Consider the following 20,054-nt stretch of genomic DNA (forward strand, 5'->3'; position numbering starts at 1 on the left):
ATTTGTTATACTTTTTGGATTCTAACTACAACATTCTTTGTAAGTTGTAGAATAAAGCCAAAAACATATGAGAAGTATTATTCAGAAGTAATGGATTATATAAGCGAACAAGTTGGATGGGATTATATGCAGTATTTGGAAATTAACTCTTCTACAGAGACAAACTGTAATATTAAAGACGTTATTTGCAAAGGGAGTCGTACAATACTAGCAAAAAAGTTCGATGCCGTAATTGATACATTAAATTATATGTACGCAGAAGTCATCAAAACATTTATTGATCATATTAGCACTATAGCTAACCAATGTCAAGAATATTACGACGTAAACCAGGGAGATAATTTATTACGTTGTACATATTTCCTTCAAAGTGATGTGGAAATTTCGAAAACCATGTTTCAACAGTTATACAATGTAATGAACTATCTTAGCAACATAGATTTTAAATTATTAGCGAAATGGAAAAAAACATTCTCAGTACCTATAGTAGATGAAATTTATACTTTTGTAGAATATGCAACATTAAAAAGTCAACAAAATTCACAGATTTTTATTAATTCAAACGATTCAAGCACAAAAAAAATGGCTTGTGAGGTTATTTTGGAAGTGCAAAGTTTTATCGAAGGAAAAGTTCATGATATCTACCAGAAAATTAAAGAGAATAATAATTCAGTTGTTTACAATCATAAACCAAAGTTCTTACTTGAAGAGAATCTAAAAGATTATAATGCACGACAAAATAAAAACATTGAATTGAGTCAATATTTAAGTGAATGGCTTAAAATATATTATGATGAAATTTCAACAAATTTATACAAAAATCTTGGTTTTAAAGAGGTTTTAGAATTAAATGAGGCAAGGTAAGAAAATCTAATTGAAAATTTTGTAGAGTAATACAAAAAACTTATAAATTGACGTATATAAATAACATAAAATAGAACCATATCTATTTTTAAGTATCTTATTACTTACTAGACGATAAATAATATTTTATAAATATATTTTTCGTGTTTCCCAATAATTATGGTTATTACAAGTTATCAACTGTATAATAAATTTATGTACTGACAAATAATTTTATCAATAATTTTAGAAATAACATTTATGTAACCAAATATTTAATTAATGAAAAAGTTCAAAAAACTGTTATTAACATTATTGTAGAGTAATATGGAAAACTTCATCAATTAACGCATTTAAATGCGTTCAAACTTATTCTGTTTTTTCTTGTATTACCGATTGATTTAAAAAAATCTTCAGCATTTAAAGAGACCCTTATATGGTTGAGAATAGAATAGATCCAAATCTATCATTTATATCTTATTAGTGTTATTTGGCGCACTAATTTGAAGAAAAAATCTGAATTTCTGAGTTTCCCTAATATTGTGGCTTCTTAAAGCTACCAACAGTATAATTATACTTGTACTGAAAATATCATTTTATCAATCATTTTAAAAAACTAAGTATCTATTTATATCATAAAATATTCAATTAATGAAAAAGTTAACATATACAAAACATAAATTAACATTATTCACTTTACTTACGGTATTCCTTTTTCCAAATTTCCCTTATTTATTTTTGACAAACAAAATAAAAGTTCTTGGTAATGTTTATACGCTATACGAGAGTCTAAATCCCCTAACCTAAAAAGAATTCAAAATTGAGAACCCCCTCACATATAATTAAACATATAACTCAAAAAATAATGCTATCGAACCGGTTATGAACCAGTCAAAATTTTAATTAACGAAAAAATGAGAGGTTTAATAAATCATAATGTACATTTTTTTTAGTGTAAGACATTCAGTTCATTTGTATGAAAATATTAGTCAAAATTGTATTTAATTATTTTTATACAAAAAAAATGTAATAATAGGTTCCTATTTAATTTTCAAAAGTTACCTCTAAAATATACTCATAGGAATAATTTTTCATATACTATAAGTGATATTTAAAACGGTTTTTTAAAAATTAATTCAATATTAATCTATTAATTTTTATGAAAACATTATTTAACGAAAAAATTATAGGAAGTGTATTTAATAAATCACATTGCGTATATATATTTTTTAAAGTTTCAGATATCCAGTTCATTTATATGAAAATACTAGTCAAAAGCAGGTAATCGAACAATTAAACGAAATTACTAATGAAAGTGGATGGAAATCGTTGAATCATATAAATATTATATTTAATGGTCAAGTTATAAGCATAGAACGTATTCTCAGACACCTAGCAGACAAAAAAACTTTTCATTGTAAAAAAGAACATATATTAAGAGTTATCAAATGCATTTATACAGAAATACTGTTTAAGTACTGTCACTATGTAAATTACCTATTTGAGTATTGTGAAAAGGAAAATTCAAAAGGTAATCCTGAAATAACATACATAGTCTTTGTACGTAAAATTTTTGAAACAGTTCATAAGACAACTATTATCTTTGATATTATGTATAAAACATTGATTTCTTTAAATGAACTAATAGGAGATTATTTATATGACAACATCAGTTCAAACATAAAATCTTTGTGTAGTTCAATAACAAAATTCCTTGACGAAATAAATTCTGGAAATTATTCACTTGATATTTTGGATAGCAAAAATAATGCCTTTAATCAGGTATCATCAGAATTNTAATAATGCCTTTAATCAGGGATCATCAGAATTATACACAAGGCAATGCGTTAGAAATATCTCACCATTTCTGCAATTTAACAAACTGGGTATCTCCTCATTACCTAAAACACACGAAAAACAATGTCTATTACAAAATTTTGTGTTAAATATTGATATACCTGAGTCAATAAGTACCGACAATTTTTCATCTGTTTGTGACAAACTTATTGTATTTTCTAATAATTTTATAAAAGTTTACTATGAAGATTTGGGTTTAAATAAATTAAATTAATTTATTCATCAATTTTATTTTTATTTTTTTATGCCTATCTGGGGCTTCGACCCAAACATGGGCCTTTGGACTGCTCTTACAGGTATATCACATATAAAATCGTTTTTCTCCATAAAAACTTTTTGTAAAATGAATATTTACTTTTACTCATTCACTAAACACAAATAAATATTCCAAGTCTACCTTATGAAGCTAAAAATAATTAATGGGTTGATGGGTAGACGAAACTGTACTGGCGTACCTATAAAGCGGGCCATACACTATGCATTTTGAATGACAGTCTTCTTGACTGCCAATCAAGAAGACTGTCATTCAAAATGCATAGTGTATGGCCCGCTTAATCTACTCTCGTTCCATACACACTCTATGTGTTAAATAATTTATACTTGATATGTACTTATCCTAAAATTATCATCACCCACCAATTTTTTTTGTAAGTAAAGCTCTAAAAAACAGCTTCATTATAACTTAAATAAATTTTTNACTTCATTATAACTTAAAATAAATTTTTTTTTTTATTAGCGATAAGTCAATATTGTCAAATAATAAAAAAATACACTCTAAATGAGCTAAAGAATCCAATGGTTATTCAACAAAAAAAAAATTCAACAAAATGATAATTGATCAAAAGTATAAGCGTTTTCATATAGATTTGAGACACTCAGTAAAATCACAATTGTATTTAATACGATACAGTATGACAACTATAAAAACCACGTCTGTTTCACTTATTTTTATGATCTACTTAAATAAATAACAAAAAAAAAAAATTACACGAATTATAAAATTGAGTTTAAATTTCAATCAGCATTAATTGTAGAAACAAATTTTTTCAGGGCTAATCTTTCCAAATTGGTGAGCAATTTTAAATCCCTTAAATTTTTACTAAATTTGCAATTAAGTATATCATATCAAAAAGAACAAAAAATGTTTGACTTTTGATAAACTTCTTTAAATTTTAAATAGATATTTTTTATTTATACAATTCAATATGCCATGATTTTCTTTAAATTTATTTTTTTATAAAAATCAATAATAATACATCATACCTGTTTAAATACCACATGTTTCGTTTTAAAAATTGAAACTAGTTACAAGAAGTTGATACAAAGTCTTGTTTAAAACTATTTCAAAATTACTGAATTCATTGAAAAAAACATTAGCCGTTTTAAAGGAACGGCTTTTGTTCCTCATAATTGTTTAAAGAAATACATGAATCTGTATTATGACTGCTCCAATTAAATTGTTAAATATTCTTGTTCACACAATTATAAATTTGCAAGTAGTATTCACGTGTTTCTGATCACTTCACCTTTTAAGTTGTTCCGAAATCCTATAAAAAATGATGAAAGAAGTGCACTTCTACACTACATATGCATTGATTATTATTAGTATCTAATAACAATTTTTTGAGACTTAAAAACCCGAACACAAATCAAAACTACATAACACATGAATTTATACACAAAAATTGTTCAAGCATTACAATTCATAAAAATTATACATTGTTTTTCTCAGATCTAACTAATAACTCTTATAACTTAAGATCCACTTAGTATTTCGTCAATTTTTTTATTAATATTGGTTCCTTGGATTACATTTANACGTCAATTTTTTTATTAAAATTGGTTCCTTGGATTACATTTAAAGCATATTTATTACTAATAAAAAATATACAAAAAAAAAATTTGTCCCGACACTTTTTCTTCTGTCGAAATTAACGAAAAATGTAATTTTTATGTAAAAATTACTGTATAACATGAAATATTTTAATACTTAAAATTGCCATAGCTTTTTGAAAAACTAACAATTTAAAATAATTCTTTTTTATATTGAAACCTTAGATATTTCCCTTTCATTTGATATAATTTTTTTGAAAATCTGACCCTTTATACCTGCCTACAGAGGGGATTCAAAATAGCAACTTCTGCACAATAATTTAACTTTTTCAACATAAGTTTTAAAAGTATTTCAGGAAATACTCAGAGCTTCAAACATATGATAAAATAAAGCTAATGTTATGTACTATAAATTCAAAAAAAAATTTGTCCCAACGAATTACCTTCTATGTGCAAATGGTTGCCCTAGTTAAAAAACATGCTATTTTTGTGTTAAAATTCTTGGTTTAATTTTAATTTATTTTAAAATACCATATAAAGGGGTACACTGATTTTTATGAATATTATATAAATCTAATTGACATAGAATATAATGTGTAAACTTATTTCAATTTATTTTTTCTTTGAAGTCGAAAAAATTCATTTTAACATTTGAATAAGCTTAAATTGCCAATTTTATCAAAAAACGAATGCGACGAACGTTTACCGTATCAGTAATACTCATTGAACGTGGCAATGATTTTTTTGTAATTTTTTCATAATTCTTTTTGAGTTAGGATTTTGCTTTTCAATAATCCACCAATTTCTTAAAATTAAACACTATCTACAGATTTGCATCGAAGCGTTTGTTTTGATAGTGATTTTAATCACTGTCAGATATCATCTATACTAGTCCCAACTATGCCACGTTCACACTGTGCAGTGACCCCCTGTGTTTTTCACATCTGATCTGGATGTTTAATAAGTTAAATTATAGTCAAGGTTATATAGACTATATAACCATGAGTGTAGTAATTATTATAATTTCTATTAATACAATTTATAATAAATGATGAAATTGTAAACTATTGTATTATAATATTAAAATATTGTACATATTGGCAAGAATGAAAGGTTTTTTTTTCGTGTTCCGAATATTTTCATAACAGTTGATATGAACATTTTTATCGAATTATAAATTTAAGTTGGCAATAATGAAAAGCGATTAGATAATATAATAAAGTCATTTAATTGATAAGATCTGGAACGGTCTTTCCCTCGCCGGAATTACGTTATATTCAAGCTCAAAGGGTCGCGTGTTTGGAAAAAACATTTTTTTTTTGGAAATTGGATTAATTTTGTTTCCTAATTAACTATTCAAATATTTTTAGTTGCCATAACTGAAATTAACCTGCTAACAGTATATTTATTTTACCTGTGTAAAAAATTCTTAGTATCATAATTAATCGTAGTATGTATTAATTTTACATTAGAAATTTACAATAAATAAATAATGTTGAATTTTTTATGTCTTAGATGGATATCACTACGGATAACATTAATCATCTTATAAAATGTCTTCAAGCCACTTTAAGTCCTGATCAAAATGAAAGAAAACAAGGTTTGTGCCAAATTTTTTAATATTTTTTACTTGTAATTCAATTGTTATCAAATTCATTTTGATCTTATTTTTAATTTGTTAGCTGAAAACTTTTTATTATCAATTGAGCGTAACAAAAATTACCCTTTATTATTATTGCAAATAATCAGTGCTACACATGATGTTAACATTAATTTGGTTAAAAAAATTGGAGCTGTTACATTTAAAAATTATATCAAGAGAAATTGGCTTGTTGTAAGTATATATTTTTAATATATAATTAAGTGTAGATGTTTTAATAGTTTACAATAGTAATATTGATAAATATTGTTATTTTATGTTCAGTAATTTGTAATAGTTTATAAATAATTAAGTTAAAAAAAATTAAGTAAAATATAGTGTAGTCAAAAAGAGTATATTTTCATTTTTTCTACCTGTAAGAGTGTATCATTATTATTATTGTATTCTTACAAGGACATTATAAATTTTCTAAATTAAAAGTAATATAACAAAGCAGAACGAATGAGTCAATATAATACTAATCACTAAAGATGAAAATGAAAAAAAGTTTTTAGTTCAAATTGTTAATGAATACAGGAAAATATATCTTGATAATAAAAAATATACCCTAAATGATTTTTAATATAACTATTATATTAATTATTGATTATATTAAATATATCTTATATTATTATAATTATTATTTTTATGTTTTGAATACTTTAGTTGTATGACTCCTGTACATCACACTATTCATTTAATTAATGTTATATTAATAAAACCCAGCACAGTAGGGATGTTGCATAGTTAGGTCCAGTATAGATTTAATCTGACAGTGATTAAAATCACTATCATAAGAAACGCTTTGATGCAAATCTGTAGATAGTATTTAATTTTAAAAAATTGATGGATAATTACAAAAGCAACATCAACTTCTATTTCCTTAATTATACCCAGATTAGTAATTCTTTTAATTATATATTATATAATTTTTAAAATTAATTTTAAAAATTTTAAAAGGAAATTTAACATATTTGACAAATTATACCTAGTATTTATTAATTTTTTGGACTTCTTAGCAAATCAATCAGTTTTGTTGTTATTATATTTTAAACATGATATACACGAGAAGAACTAATGATACAACAATTTGGCATAGAAAAATACTTAAAATCCCTGGTTTATAGTGATTTCAGGCTGCTGAAATATTTTAATTTTTTTAAAGAGTACTGTTTTATTCTAGGAAAACTTAAAAGTCAAGAGATTTCTTAGAAATATGTAGACTAGTTATTTTTATATTTTTAGAGTATTTTTTTATTAAAATTAAAATTTAAGTCAACTTATGTTTGATGATAACTGATAAAGAAAATAAGACAAACATTTAAATTCATAAATTTATTATCAAATTCTTCTTAATTGTATATATTATTATTGATAATATATTATTATAATTATAATAAAAAGGTTGTCATTTTCTAAATTAGTATTCTTGTATTTTAAGGTATTAAAAAATGTTTAAATTAAAATTATTATGAAAATGGAAGTGATGAATTGTAGTTTTTATTCAAGTATTAGTTTGAGTGATTAATATAATGATTCTAGTTTAATTAACTAGGATTTTACAAAATTAATTTATCCAAAATTTTTCTTTTTATATTTCCTTATTAAATAGTTAAATTTTTTCTTGGAAAAATGAGTGTAATTTAAATTTATATATTACAGGATGAAGAAACTTTAGAAAATAAAATACATCAAGAAGATCGAGTATTAATAAAAGAACAAATATTTACTGTTATGTTGAATTCGCCAGAGGATATACAAAAACAATTAAGTGATGCAATCTCTTTGATTGGAAAATATGACTTTCCTGATAATTGGCCTAATTTACTCCAAAAAATTATTGAAAATTTTATGGCATTTGCTGGTATGTAGTTCATTTAAAAATACTAATTATCTTTAACATTGCTTAATTAAATATCTCATTTTAAGCATTGAAATACATTTATAAAATACAATTTTAATGTTCAATGTAATTTTTCTTAGCTGCACCTAATGGTGATTTAATTCCAATAAATGGTGCATTAGAAACAGCACATTCATTATTTAGAAAGTATAGATATGAATTAAAGTCTCAAAAATTGTGGACTGAAATAAAATTTGTATTAGATAATCTAGCAAAACCACTTACTGAATTATTTGTAGTAAGTTTTACATTAGTATTAAAATATTTTTTTCAAGTTATAGCTAAATTCATATTAATAATTTTTTTAATTTATATGAATTCTAAAATTGTTGCATTAATTTTTACAGCTAACTATGAATTTGTGTAATGTTTCAAAAGATCCAAAACTTTATAATATTCTATTAGTTATAACAAAAATATTTTATTCATTAAATTATCAGGTTATTATTTTTTATTATTTAATTTTTAAGTTAAAAAAAAAACTTATATATTTGTTTATTCTTAAGGACTTACCTGAATTTTTTGAAGATAATATGAAAACTTGGATAGTTAATTTTCAAAATCTTTTAGAATTAGAAATTGTTGAACTGGAAACAAACGTATGTTTAAATAAGTATTCTTTACATATTTTTATTTATATTTTACTAATATTTTGTATAATTTATCTTCTTTAATAACCAACTTAAACGTTTGCTATATAAGTATTATCAAGTTTATTACTATTGAGTGTATACATAGTTGTATATTTTGTAGAGTGATGATGAAACTGGATTATTACATCAAATTCAGTCACAAATTTGTGAAAATGTATCATTGTATGCACAAAAGTATGAAGAAGAATTTTCCGCATATATGAAAGATTTAGTTACAATCATTTGGAAATTACTTATTAAAACAGGCCCTAAACCTAAATATGATACGGTATACCTTTTAAAATTAATTAAAATTTTATCCTACTATTAAGGAAATTTATTTATAGCAGTTAAATTATTGATTATATTTTTTTCTTTTAAATACGAGAAATGTGTAGTCCCTTTTTATTATACTAGGTTGTTTTGCGTAATCTTTTTAGTTTCATTTTAAAATTTTATAGTTAATAATATTTAATTTGTTTAGCTTGTAATAAATGCATTGCAATTTCTATCAACAACAGTTGTCAAACCTCAATATAAAGAATTATTCAATGATCCATCAGTATTTTCTGCAATTTGTGAGAAAGTTGCTATACCCAACATGCAATTTAAAGGTATTCTTATTACAATTAAAAATTATTTTCCACGTGCTGAAATTGTACAATTTTTCAGAATCTGATGAGGAGCTATTTGAAGATAACCCTGAAGAATATATCCGAAGAGATATTGAAGGATCAGATGTTGATACTAGAAGAAGAGCTGCTTGTGATCTTGTGAAATCATTATCAAAAGAATTTGAAGAAATTACAATGAGATCCTTTGGCTTGTATGTAAAGGTAAAAATATTTTATTTTAATTATTATTATTATGTGTAAAACATATACCTAAAAGTTATATTTTATTATATTAATAATATAATTATAATATACAGGGAGTTTTCTTAACTATATTTCATGTAATATTTAAAAAGTATAAAGAGTTTCAGTTTTTATATCAAAGAACTATTAACTTTTGAAATTTATTTTCGTATTTTCTCTAGTGTTTTGTAATGTTTTAATTGAAACTTTTTATTCAGTCAATGTTAGAGCAGTATACAGCTAATGAACAAAATTGGCGAAGTAAAGATGCTGCATTATTTTTGGTTACCACTCTAGCATCACGTGGAAGTACTCAACGCCATGGAACAACTAAAATCAGTGAACTTGTCAACCTAGAAGAATTTACTACTCTACATGTATTGCCAGAATTGGCAAATTCTAATAGTATGTATAATAAGTAAAATATCGAAAATTTCATTTTAATTATATTTTATAACAAATGGAAATAAATGTTAAAAATTCTTATATTTAATAGAAGCTTTGTCAATTAAAAAAAATAAATGAAACCACTTCAATCAATTTTTTTATTTTTATAGTTTCATTATTATCATCACCATAACCTCTATCCCAACTAATTGAGGACACAGCCCTACCTTAACACTTTGATAGAATTTTATACCAGTTGTTGACCTGATGCAATCATTATAGTAAGAAAAAGCAGTATGGGGGTAAGGTATTTATTACTGTTAAAATTCCTGTATGGTTACCTATCTGGGAACTAACAACAAACTGCCCTTATGTAGCAAATGAATGATCCACACAATGCCCCTAACTATTTTTATAGTTTAACTTTGAATATTATTTGATAAATTTATATTTTTTCTAATTTAACTCATATGTGTAGATTATGGTTTTCAATATTCTTGTTTAAAAAAAAAATCCTCATGTTAGAAACACATTTAGTTCAAAATTTATTTTCAAATTTTCAGTTAATGGTATGCCAGTCATGAAAGCTGATGCTATAAAATACATTGTGACTTTCCGAAGTGTCTTACCTACTCAGATAATAGTTAATACCTTACCAGCCCTTACAAAGCTTTTAGAAGCTGATAGTGTTGTCGTAAGGATTTATGCAGCAGCTGCAATAGATAAAATTTTGCTCTTGAGGCATCCTGAGACTAAAGCATTGATGTAAGTATAATATAAATGTAAGTTACCTGGAGTTTTAAGGTTTAACAAATACTAAGTTACTTTTGAGTTATTTTTGCTATAAGTTCAAAACTAAGTATCAAAAATAACATTAATTCATCTAATTACAACTTTATACATAATATATTTTATTTATAATTGAAGTGTTGGTGCGGATATGCTCGTACCTTTTGCGGAACAGTTAATCAAATCTCTTTTTGGGATATTAACAAAACCTGGCTCTGAAGAAAATAGTCATACTATGAAAGGTAATTTAAAAATTTTAATTATTAACATAATTACCACCCTTTTTAGCTTTAATGAAAAACTGAGAAAGTGTTAGTACATAGTATTACTCTGACTACCACAAAAAATTAAATTATCCAAATAATCTTTATAAACTTGTATATAAAATTGTTTAACAAGTTAACCTAAACATTTTTTTTTTAATTTTTAATACTTATCAGCACTATTTTTTTAGTCTTTTCATATGATATAAATTTTTTGAAATTTGACAATTTACTTGTCCATAAGGGAAAATTTAAAATACTTTATAAAACTTTTGAAACTTTTCCGTATATACTGTGTCTTTTAAATATGTATTCAATGAAAGCTTGTGTTACATACTATGAGTTAAAAAAAAAAATTTGTCCCAACGATCTATCTTCTATGTGTAAATGGTTGTCGAAGTTAAATAAATTATTCAAATTTTAAAAATAAATAAATTTAAATTTATTAAATATTTATTCATATATTACACTTATAAATCATAAAACTTGTAATCATAATATTAATAAGGAAATAGGAGTTCATTTTGCTTTTGGAATAATCCACCAATTTCTTAAAATTATCATCTATACTTGTCCCAACTATGCCACGACCCCATTGTACTTCCTTTTTTTTTTAAAAGCATTTTATTAAATTTTTATGCTGTTGAATAAAAGTCATAAGAAACATTAAGTCTTAATCTGCAGATATTCTAGGCAAAAGAATTTTTAAATCAAAAATACCTAGAAATAACTATATGTATTTTTTTTTTTTTTTTTTTTTTTTTTTTTNTTTTTTTTTTTTTTTTTTTTATCAATTCGAAGCGTGGTTACAACTTTAATTGTAACCGGTTACTGGCCTTTTCTTTAAGTTCCTTAAAGGTTTTGACTCTTGCATCACATAACTATATGTATAATCTAACTATATTCATACACTTATAAATTAATATGTTGACATCAACAATCATTAAGTATTTAACCCAAAAAAATTTTAAACGATTGTAAATTAAAATAAAAAAAAAAAAATTGAATTTCAATTTATAATTTATGTAATATTTATTTATATTACACATAGTTATTTTTTTATAATTTATGTACATTTTTTTTATTTATTCCATTATTATTAATGAATTATTATCCCCAGCTATTATGAGAACATTCTTAACCCTCAAGCAACAGATAATACCATTACTAGCAGAACTTCTACCTGTTTTAACTGAAAAACTTACTATGGTAGCACGCAACCCAAGTCAACCAGAATTTAATCATTATCTTTTTGAAACTATTTCGTATTGTGTAAAGTAAGTTTTATTAAATGTAAGCTGAATCTATGATTTTTATTAAATTTAATGAAACAGAAATGTTATTGATAATTTTTTTGGTAAAATAAAGAAACACTTAAATAAATGTGTTTGTTTGGATTTAAAAAATAAGTATAAATTTTAAAAAATACTTTGATTTCATTTAATAAAAGACTAAGATAGATTTAGATTGTTTGGTTATATTATGAGGAGAGAGTAATTGGAAGCTATGACAACAGTTATAGCAATGAATGTTGAAGGAAGAAGTGGTAGAGGAAAACCAAATGCAATATGAGGACGGCTAATGTAAGCATAGATGATGTGTGAGATTGTGTCAAGTGAAGAAGTAGAAGACTTTGATTTCATTTAAAGTATAAAATGTATTTTTCTTCAATGTAAATAATTGAAAAAATTGGTTATATTATATTTATAATTTATAAACATTAAAAATAAGGGATAAATTTTCTTAATAAATTAAGAAATTTATCAATTTAATTATTATTTTTTATTAATAAATTAATAGTGTGTTTTTTATTTTAATACATAAAGTGTCTTAAACTATTTACAACTTTAGATTGGTTTGCACTGTTACTCCTGAAGGAGTTGCTTCATTTGAAGGTGTTTTGTTTCCTATTTTCCAAATAATATTGCAACAAGATATTTTAGGTTAGTTTTATCCATATCTGAATCATAGAATTTATTTTAAAACATAATTTAAAAACTTTTTTATTATTATATACATACATTTTTTTTTTAGAATTTATGCCATATACATTTCAACTTCTTGCTCAATTACTTGAGTTCCACAATCAAGGGAATGTAGGTGAAGCATATACAATATTGTATCCATTTTTGTTGTCACCTGCTTTATGGGATAAAACTAGTAATATTCATCCTTTAGTGAGACTGCTCAGGTCTTATATAGGAAAAACACCACCAGAAAATATTGAGAAATCTTTAAATATTGTAAGTATAAAATTAAGAAAGTACCAATCTTAATTTAATTATTTTCATTGTTTTAATAAGTTTTGCCTAGTAGTAACAAATTGAAAGTTTTGTGGTACCTTTAAAATACTGAGTGTTATAATTTCATAAAGTGAATCAATTAAATTTTTTTGTAGTCTTAGTATACTACAATAATTATAAGAGGAAATTAACTTGTATTAATGCATATCATTTTTAATTAATATTATCTAAATAACCAGAAGTCATAAATTTTTCTTTAATCTTCTTAGTAGAAGAAATGTCAATTATATTGTTTTATTACTTACCAATGTATATATATATATAGCTTGTTTTGTAATTTTTTCTACTGAGGAAATAATAGAGTAATTTTTTATTATTTTTTAATCATTTTAATTAATTCAGTGAAAATTATGTAACTATTCCTAAATTTTGGTTTTATTTGACAGATATTATACTAAAAATTACATGGAAAAATATATTTTGTCTGAATTATTGAAATTTAAATGAGATGGGTTTGATTCATAATTTATATACTGTTTTATTAGGCTTTTATACTATCTATATTATAATATATCATAACAATGTTTTAGAATGGGTTACTAGGTATATTTCAAAAGCTAATTGCATCCAAATCACAAGACCATGAAGGATTTCATTTACTTAAAACCTTAATTGAACATTGTCCAATGTAAGTACTACTAAGTCATTAACAAATATCCCAATTTTCACATTTTAAACAATACTTCTTTTGTAAACCTTTAATTGGGCTCTCGCATTTACAAAATACAATTAACGTCAAAAATATATATCTTGTTCCAAACATATGATAAATTAAACATTATATTTAAACACAATTTTTTTTTCATATAAATTTATTAAGTACCCATTAGGAAATATATAAAAAAAAATGTCTTCATTAATCAGTAAACTGAAATATTATATAATACTTGCATTTTATGCAGAAGTTCTTTAATAAAACTATATGTTAACTAGTATTAATATTAGAACATGAGTATTACATTGTTTTTATTAGCAACAGTCAGAAATTGTTCTACTAAAATTACAAAAAACTGTATAATTATCACTTGAAAACAATCAAAATATTTTACAATATAAATTATGACCTTGTTGAATATTACAAGACTTTAAGTTTTTATAACACTATAAAATTGATAAAATGTTAACATAAATTTTATAGATAAAAATAAGAATTGTGTTGTAAATTTTACAACAGTGCATCCGCTGAAAGATTAAACCTAACAAAAAATGTCTTTAAAACTAAAAAATTTAATTTAGCTCATTCAAAAATTCTATTTAAAAATATTTAAGAGTGCAAATCACTTATTATTTACATTAATTTTTATTTATTTATAATTAGTTTCAAAATAATATAAATTTAATTTTATCTTCTGCCTAATAAGTGGTTGTAATTAATATCAAAATAAAAGGCTTCATATTTGTAGTCATTTTAAAAAAAGCTGTCTAATAAATAGAAAAAATAAATATTTTTTTACAAAACACCTAAAAACTGTTTTTTATATTTAATCTTATAATTTTATTAAAAATGAAAAAAAAAAATTATTTTCTAATGTATAGTTATTGTACATATGACATTATTATAAAAGTAATAAAATATTTTATTATTATATTATAATTTTAGAGAAACTATACAGCAACAAATGAAAAATATATTCATTCTGCTATTCCAAAGGTTATCTTCATCAAAAACAACAAAGTTTGTTCGAGAATTAATCATATTTATATTTTTTTGCATTATAAAATATGGAGCAACATATGTCATTGATCTTATAGATTCAGTTCAAAATGGGTAAAACAATTAGAAATATGTCCAATTTTTTTTTACAAAATGATGTCTGTTATTTAAAGTATCATGTGTTTTATTTTAATATATATAGCATGTTTGGAATGTTATTGGATAAAATTATTCTACCTGATGTTCAAAAAGTTACCGGAACTACTAATAAAAAAATTACTGCAATTGGTATTGTTAAAGTACTTGCAGATACAAATAAATTGATTGAGGGAGATTATGCTTCATTTTGGTAATAAATAGAATATTTTAACAGAAAAGTCTTGATTTTTCTTACTAGATTGATTTTTAATAAAGGTCTCGACTTCTTGAAACACTCATTTGTTTATTTGAACTCCCAGAAGATGAAACTGTTTATTCAGAAGATAAATTACTTTTAGAAGATAATGATTCCTCTTATGAAGCTGGTTATTCACAGTTAGCTTTTGCTAGTGAAGCTGAATACAATCCTTTGTCTGGTAATTAATCAAAAAAATTTTATTGTCACTTAATTTGTATTAAAATGCTTAAATGTTATAAATTTAGGCATTGAGCCAAAAGCTTTCCTATCTCAATCATTAAGTAAATTAATGATCCAAATACCTGGCCGTGTTCCTATATTAATGAGTCAGGGACTTCTAGAAGAAAAACGTGTCCAAATACAGAATTATTTGATAAGCCTTAATGTACAAATTGTATAAATTGTACCTTAATGTAAATATATATATAAAATTTGTCTGGTAATATTGTAAGTGAGTTTTTTTTACTGTAAAATAATCATTTTAATTTTAATAGATCTTTATTTTACATTGACTTTAAGTAATTCAACATTGTTCATTTAAAAATTTAATTTCTTCATTTTATATTTATAATACTTTGTTACTGCAAATTATTTTTCTAATTATACATTTCTTTTATAACTTTAACTAGTATATTAGATTTAAAAAAAGTTTCTATGTTTTATTTATTGTCAACTAAATTATTGTGTATAATACAAATGTAATGGTGAAATATCCATAATTTATTGTTTTTTTTTTCTATCAACAAAAACTTTATTAGCCTTTAATATCAGACAAATGATGTAGCTATAATGTTATGCGCTACACCATATCTATAAGGTCTCTTCTAGTGGGCCCATTCCAAAGAGTGTCTGACAATATAGTTTTGGAAAAATTAAATTTTATTGATAATTGATTATTCTTTTTGCTTAATAAAGTTTAATTATAGTAATCAGGAGGCACAATATTTTAAATTATACTAGGTCCGAACTTAAAGAGTGAAATATATAGTATTAAGTCTTATTTATACGATAAAATAGGATTAGTAATATATAAAGACAATTATTTTGTCAATTAATACAACTTTTAAATTGTACATCTTAATAAATATATAATATTAAATATTTAAAATATTACAACTTATATGTCACATTTTAATGTAAGGCTTACATAAACAATAACATATGTGCAATCATTCTTTTAAAAGATAAAAGTATTATTAATATATTAATCCCCTTAGGAAGGTCCAGCTTGGAAGTTGAGATTAGCTTGAGTAGTAAAGTTGAAAATTTTTTACTGAGATAGCAAAAAAAATTATTATTTTTATTTATTATTAACAAATTTTTGGGCCTTACTACCTTATCTTTATTGGTGTATGTAGAGTAAAAGGGGCAGTGGCCATTAACCATGCTATGGATTAAATAAAAATATTTATTGAAATAATGTCATTTTAGCTTCGATGCGAAGCTGAGAAGGTATTGGTTTTACTATGATGTGTTTTTTTTTTTTTTTTTTTNCGATGCGAAGCTGAGAAGGTATTGGTTTTACTAAGATGTGTTTTTTTATTTTTTAATTTTTTTTTTTTTTGTGTCTGTTACCACTTTTTCTCAGCTCTCACCGAACGGATTTCTTTCAATGATACGTCAAAAGATCATAAATCGTGTCTAGTCGAAGAAATTACCCTCAAAAATTGAAAACAATTCCCCGTAAATGGGGGGAAACCTCCGAAAAAATTACAAATTTAAAAATTGCTAATTTTCGAAATTTTTTCAATTTTTTTTACTAAAAACTGCCGTAACTTTTTTAAAAATAAACATATCAATATACTTTTTTTTTTATATAGATGCTTGATGTCTTTACCTATTATTTGGTATATTTTTTTTGTAAATTTGACCTTTTTTCTGCCCACGGGGGGGAATTTAAAATGACAACTTTTTCACAAAAAATTAACTTTTTCAACTTAACTTTTGAAAATGTTCCGGAAGGTCTGACACTTTTATATATATCTTAAATTAAAGCTAATGTAATGTACTTTAATTTGAAAAAAAAAAATTTGACCTCTGGACTTTTCTTCATGGTGAAAACGGCTACCGAATGCTATTTTTGTGTGAAAATTACCGATTTTATAATTTACATTTTAGCTTCGATGCGAAGCTGAGAAGGTATTGGTTTTACTATGATGTGTTTTTTTTTTTTTTTTTTTNCACCAATTTTTTTAAAATTAAACACTATCTAAAGATTTGCATCGAAGCGTTTATTTTTGATAGTGATTTTAATCACTGTCAGATATCATTATACTTGATCCAACTATGCCACGTCACCACTGTGCCGCGACCCCCCTGTGCTGGGTTTTTTTTTTTTTATGTTTTCCTCATTATGAATTTCTATACAACCCTGGTAAAGGCGGTTCTAGAAAAAAATTTTATACAGAAACCTTATATTATTCCAACTTAAATGGAACAGTTTGTTATAGAATTACGAAACCCTAACTCTAAGAGATCAAAAGATTAAAAATTAATTCACATTCAAAACTTAAAATTGTTTAATTATCATCCCAATAAAGAAGAACCAACATAAGATTTAAATATTCAAGAATCAAAACAAATATCATGCCATTTCTACAGTAGAGGAAAAATCTAGCATTAATGTTCAAATTAATAATTCTACTTCAAATATTAGAAAACCAATAAAAATAACACTAAACCTATATATATGGGTTGAAAATTTTGTTATTAATTAATATTTTTTTATAATAATTAATAAACTCTTATTCATGATTGTAAATGATATTCCTAATTTTAATTATAATTTTCAGTGACAAGTAGTTTTAATGCGTATTAAATTAAAATAAAATGTATTATTTATGAAAGTTAATGTATTAAGATTGTATATTGTGAATTTATTATGTTATATTTTATATTTATTTGTATTAATACTTTAAACAGTTATATGGTTTATAAAAAGTACTTAGTTCCTACTTAAGTTATTACTTTACTGAAATTTAGATATCATTCAGGTTTATACAAATTGATTTATTCAACTATATTTTAGTAGATAATGATGATCTCTAATTTATTAATATTCTCGTTTTGTAACTTAACCGGGGTGACTGTAAGTTATTAGTTATATAATAATTACAGTGGATTTTTTAAAACCCACTAAAATTTCAGTTCAAATAGTTTAAGATTCTTATTTCAGGTTTTTTTCAATACCCTTTGAAGACTGATATTAGCTTATTAAACTTAGCAATATTTTGCAGTTTTTAAATTTTGGAGTTTATTGAGTATTGTTACAGTATTGGGTTTAAAGCAATTGATAGTAATATGTATAGTGAAAATACATAAGCGAGACAAACTGGAATTAAGCCTATTAGAAAAAATATCTTGAGGAATATTTGGTTGTAAATAAGTTCAATTGAATCGTTTATTTCAGAAATCCCATAAATGACAAAAATTGTAAAACAACTTTTTTTGTATTTTCGTGTATTCTTTTAGTAGACCCATCGATCTGTACAGAAATCTCTTATGTGCATTTTATTTATGCAGCTCATCACATCTTTGGAATAATTTGTTTAGAGCAGAAACCCTACAAGTGACATCGCAAAGGGAATTTCTGCACTAAAATAATTATATAATAATTTTTTTTCAAATACAATTTATTTATAAATTTAATACTTAGTAACTAAGTATAATAACTGTTATTTACGTTTACGATAGTGGCTACACAATATTGCCCGCTTGCTGTTGCTATACATTACTGTAGCAGTATTTAGGAGATACGCACACAATATTAGTGTGATATATTTAGTATTAATTTAGCTGTTTAGTTTGTTGTTTTTTGGTTATTTTTTTCATTTACTGTGTCTTACAATGTCGAGTGAAACTGAATCTAATGAAGATATTCCGAATAAAAGGTGTTGTCCATCCAAAAACTTACAAACGAAACATTATTAAGGAATCCCGAACTCACGGAAAAGAATATGTAAATTATAAAGGTAAGAAAATTTGTCAAAAAACTCCTCCTCATAAAATAAAATGCAAATGTCCTGCTAAAAGTTTTAAGCTTATCGTGAAGAAAGTGATGTGTGATATTTGGACAACATTTTACTCATAAGAAAATAAAAATAGTCAGGATATTTATCTACAATCGTTGATAAAAAAAAAAAAAGAAATTAAACGTCGTACGAAATCTAAAATGTTAATACCAATTATAGAAAATCGTAATAAGACAAACAATATGCACGTAGATGAGATAGACGAAAAGCTAGAGTATGGTGATCAGAACGTTCAAAAAAATTTTAAACGACAAAATTGACAACTTGAAAAAGCTCTCGGAATATACTACAGACTATTCAGATTTCTATATTATTTTGAGTTGGCCAACATTAGCTCAGGAGGAAAGAATGGACGATTCAGAATATGAAGAACAATATTAATAAATTATAACATTTTAATTTGCGTAAAATTTTTTTTTTTGGATACTTTTAAATATCTGCTTGTAATAATTTAATTTGTAATAGTTCATTAAAAGTCTACATTGTTAATTTTTCCTCTAATTAAATTTATTGTTACCTTAAAACTAGAAAATTAATGTTGTAAATGTATTTTATTGCAGAAACACCATAACTGCAAAGAGTAAGGGTATAAATTTACCTCTTCCCTGCAACCTTGGTGAGTATATGAGTATATTCAATGATATGTATTAAACCTTCCTTTACTTC

At 24.1% G+C, this 20,054-nt stretch overlaps 2 protein-coding genes across 3 annotated transcripts; both read left to right on the top strand.

The window, feature by feature from the left end:
* The first annotated feature begins 6 nt into the window (after window positions 1–6).
* On the top strand, window positions 7–2,926 carry LOC126907472 (uncharacterized). Of its 2 annotated transcripts, none has more exons than XM_050688789.1 (3): window positions 7–860; window positions 2,079–2,625; window positions 2,660–2,926. In XM_050688789.1, the coding sequence occupies exons 1-3, from the start codon at window positions 91–93 to the stop codon at window positions 2,912–2,914; spliced, it is 1,572 nt and encodes a 523-aa protein (XP_050544746.1). In that variant the 5' UTR covers window positions 7–90; the 3' UTR covers window positions 2,915–2,926. The 2 variants fall into 2 exon arrangements, with proteins under 2 accessions (XP_050544746.1, XP_050544747.1); XM_050688790.1 differs by having other exon boundaries at window positions 2,085–2,625.
* Window positions 2,927–5,767: 2,841 nt separating this feature from the next.
* LOC126906959 (exportin-2) lies at window positions 5,768–16,076 on the top strand. Its single transcript, XM_050687922.1, has 21 exons — window positions 5,768–5,983; window positions 6,049–6,133; window positions 6,216–6,367; window positions 7,835–8,036; window positions 8,156–8,313; window positions 8,423–8,515; window positions 8,582–8,674; window positions 8,829–8,996; window positions 9,192–9,321; window positions 9,380–9,543; window positions 9,783–9,969; window positions 10,515–10,716; window positions 10,879–10,982; window positions 12,124–12,280; window positions 12,855–12,946; window positions 13,038–13,246; window positions 13,837–13,934; window positions 14,907–15,074; window positions 15,163–15,309; window positions 15,375–15,535; window positions 15,603–16,076. The coding sequence occupies exons 2-21, from the start codon at window positions 6,049–6,051 to the stop codon at window positions 15,755–15,757; spliced, it is 2,925 nt and encodes a 974-aa protein (XP_050543879.1). The 5' UTR covers window positions 5,768–5,983; the 3' UTR covers window positions 15,758–16,076.
* Window positions 16,077–20,054: the final 3,978 nt, after the last annotated feature.

This window comes from Daktulosphaira vitifoliae, unplaced genomic scaffold (assembly GCF_025091365.1).
Source record: "Daktulosphaira vitifoliae isolate Bord-2020 unplaced genomic scaffold, ASM2509136v1 Scaffold_5, whole genome shotgun sequence".
Lineage (NCBI taxonomy): Eukaryota > Metazoa > Arthropoda > Insecta > Hemiptera > Phylloxeridae > Daktulosphaira > Daktulosphaira vitifoliae.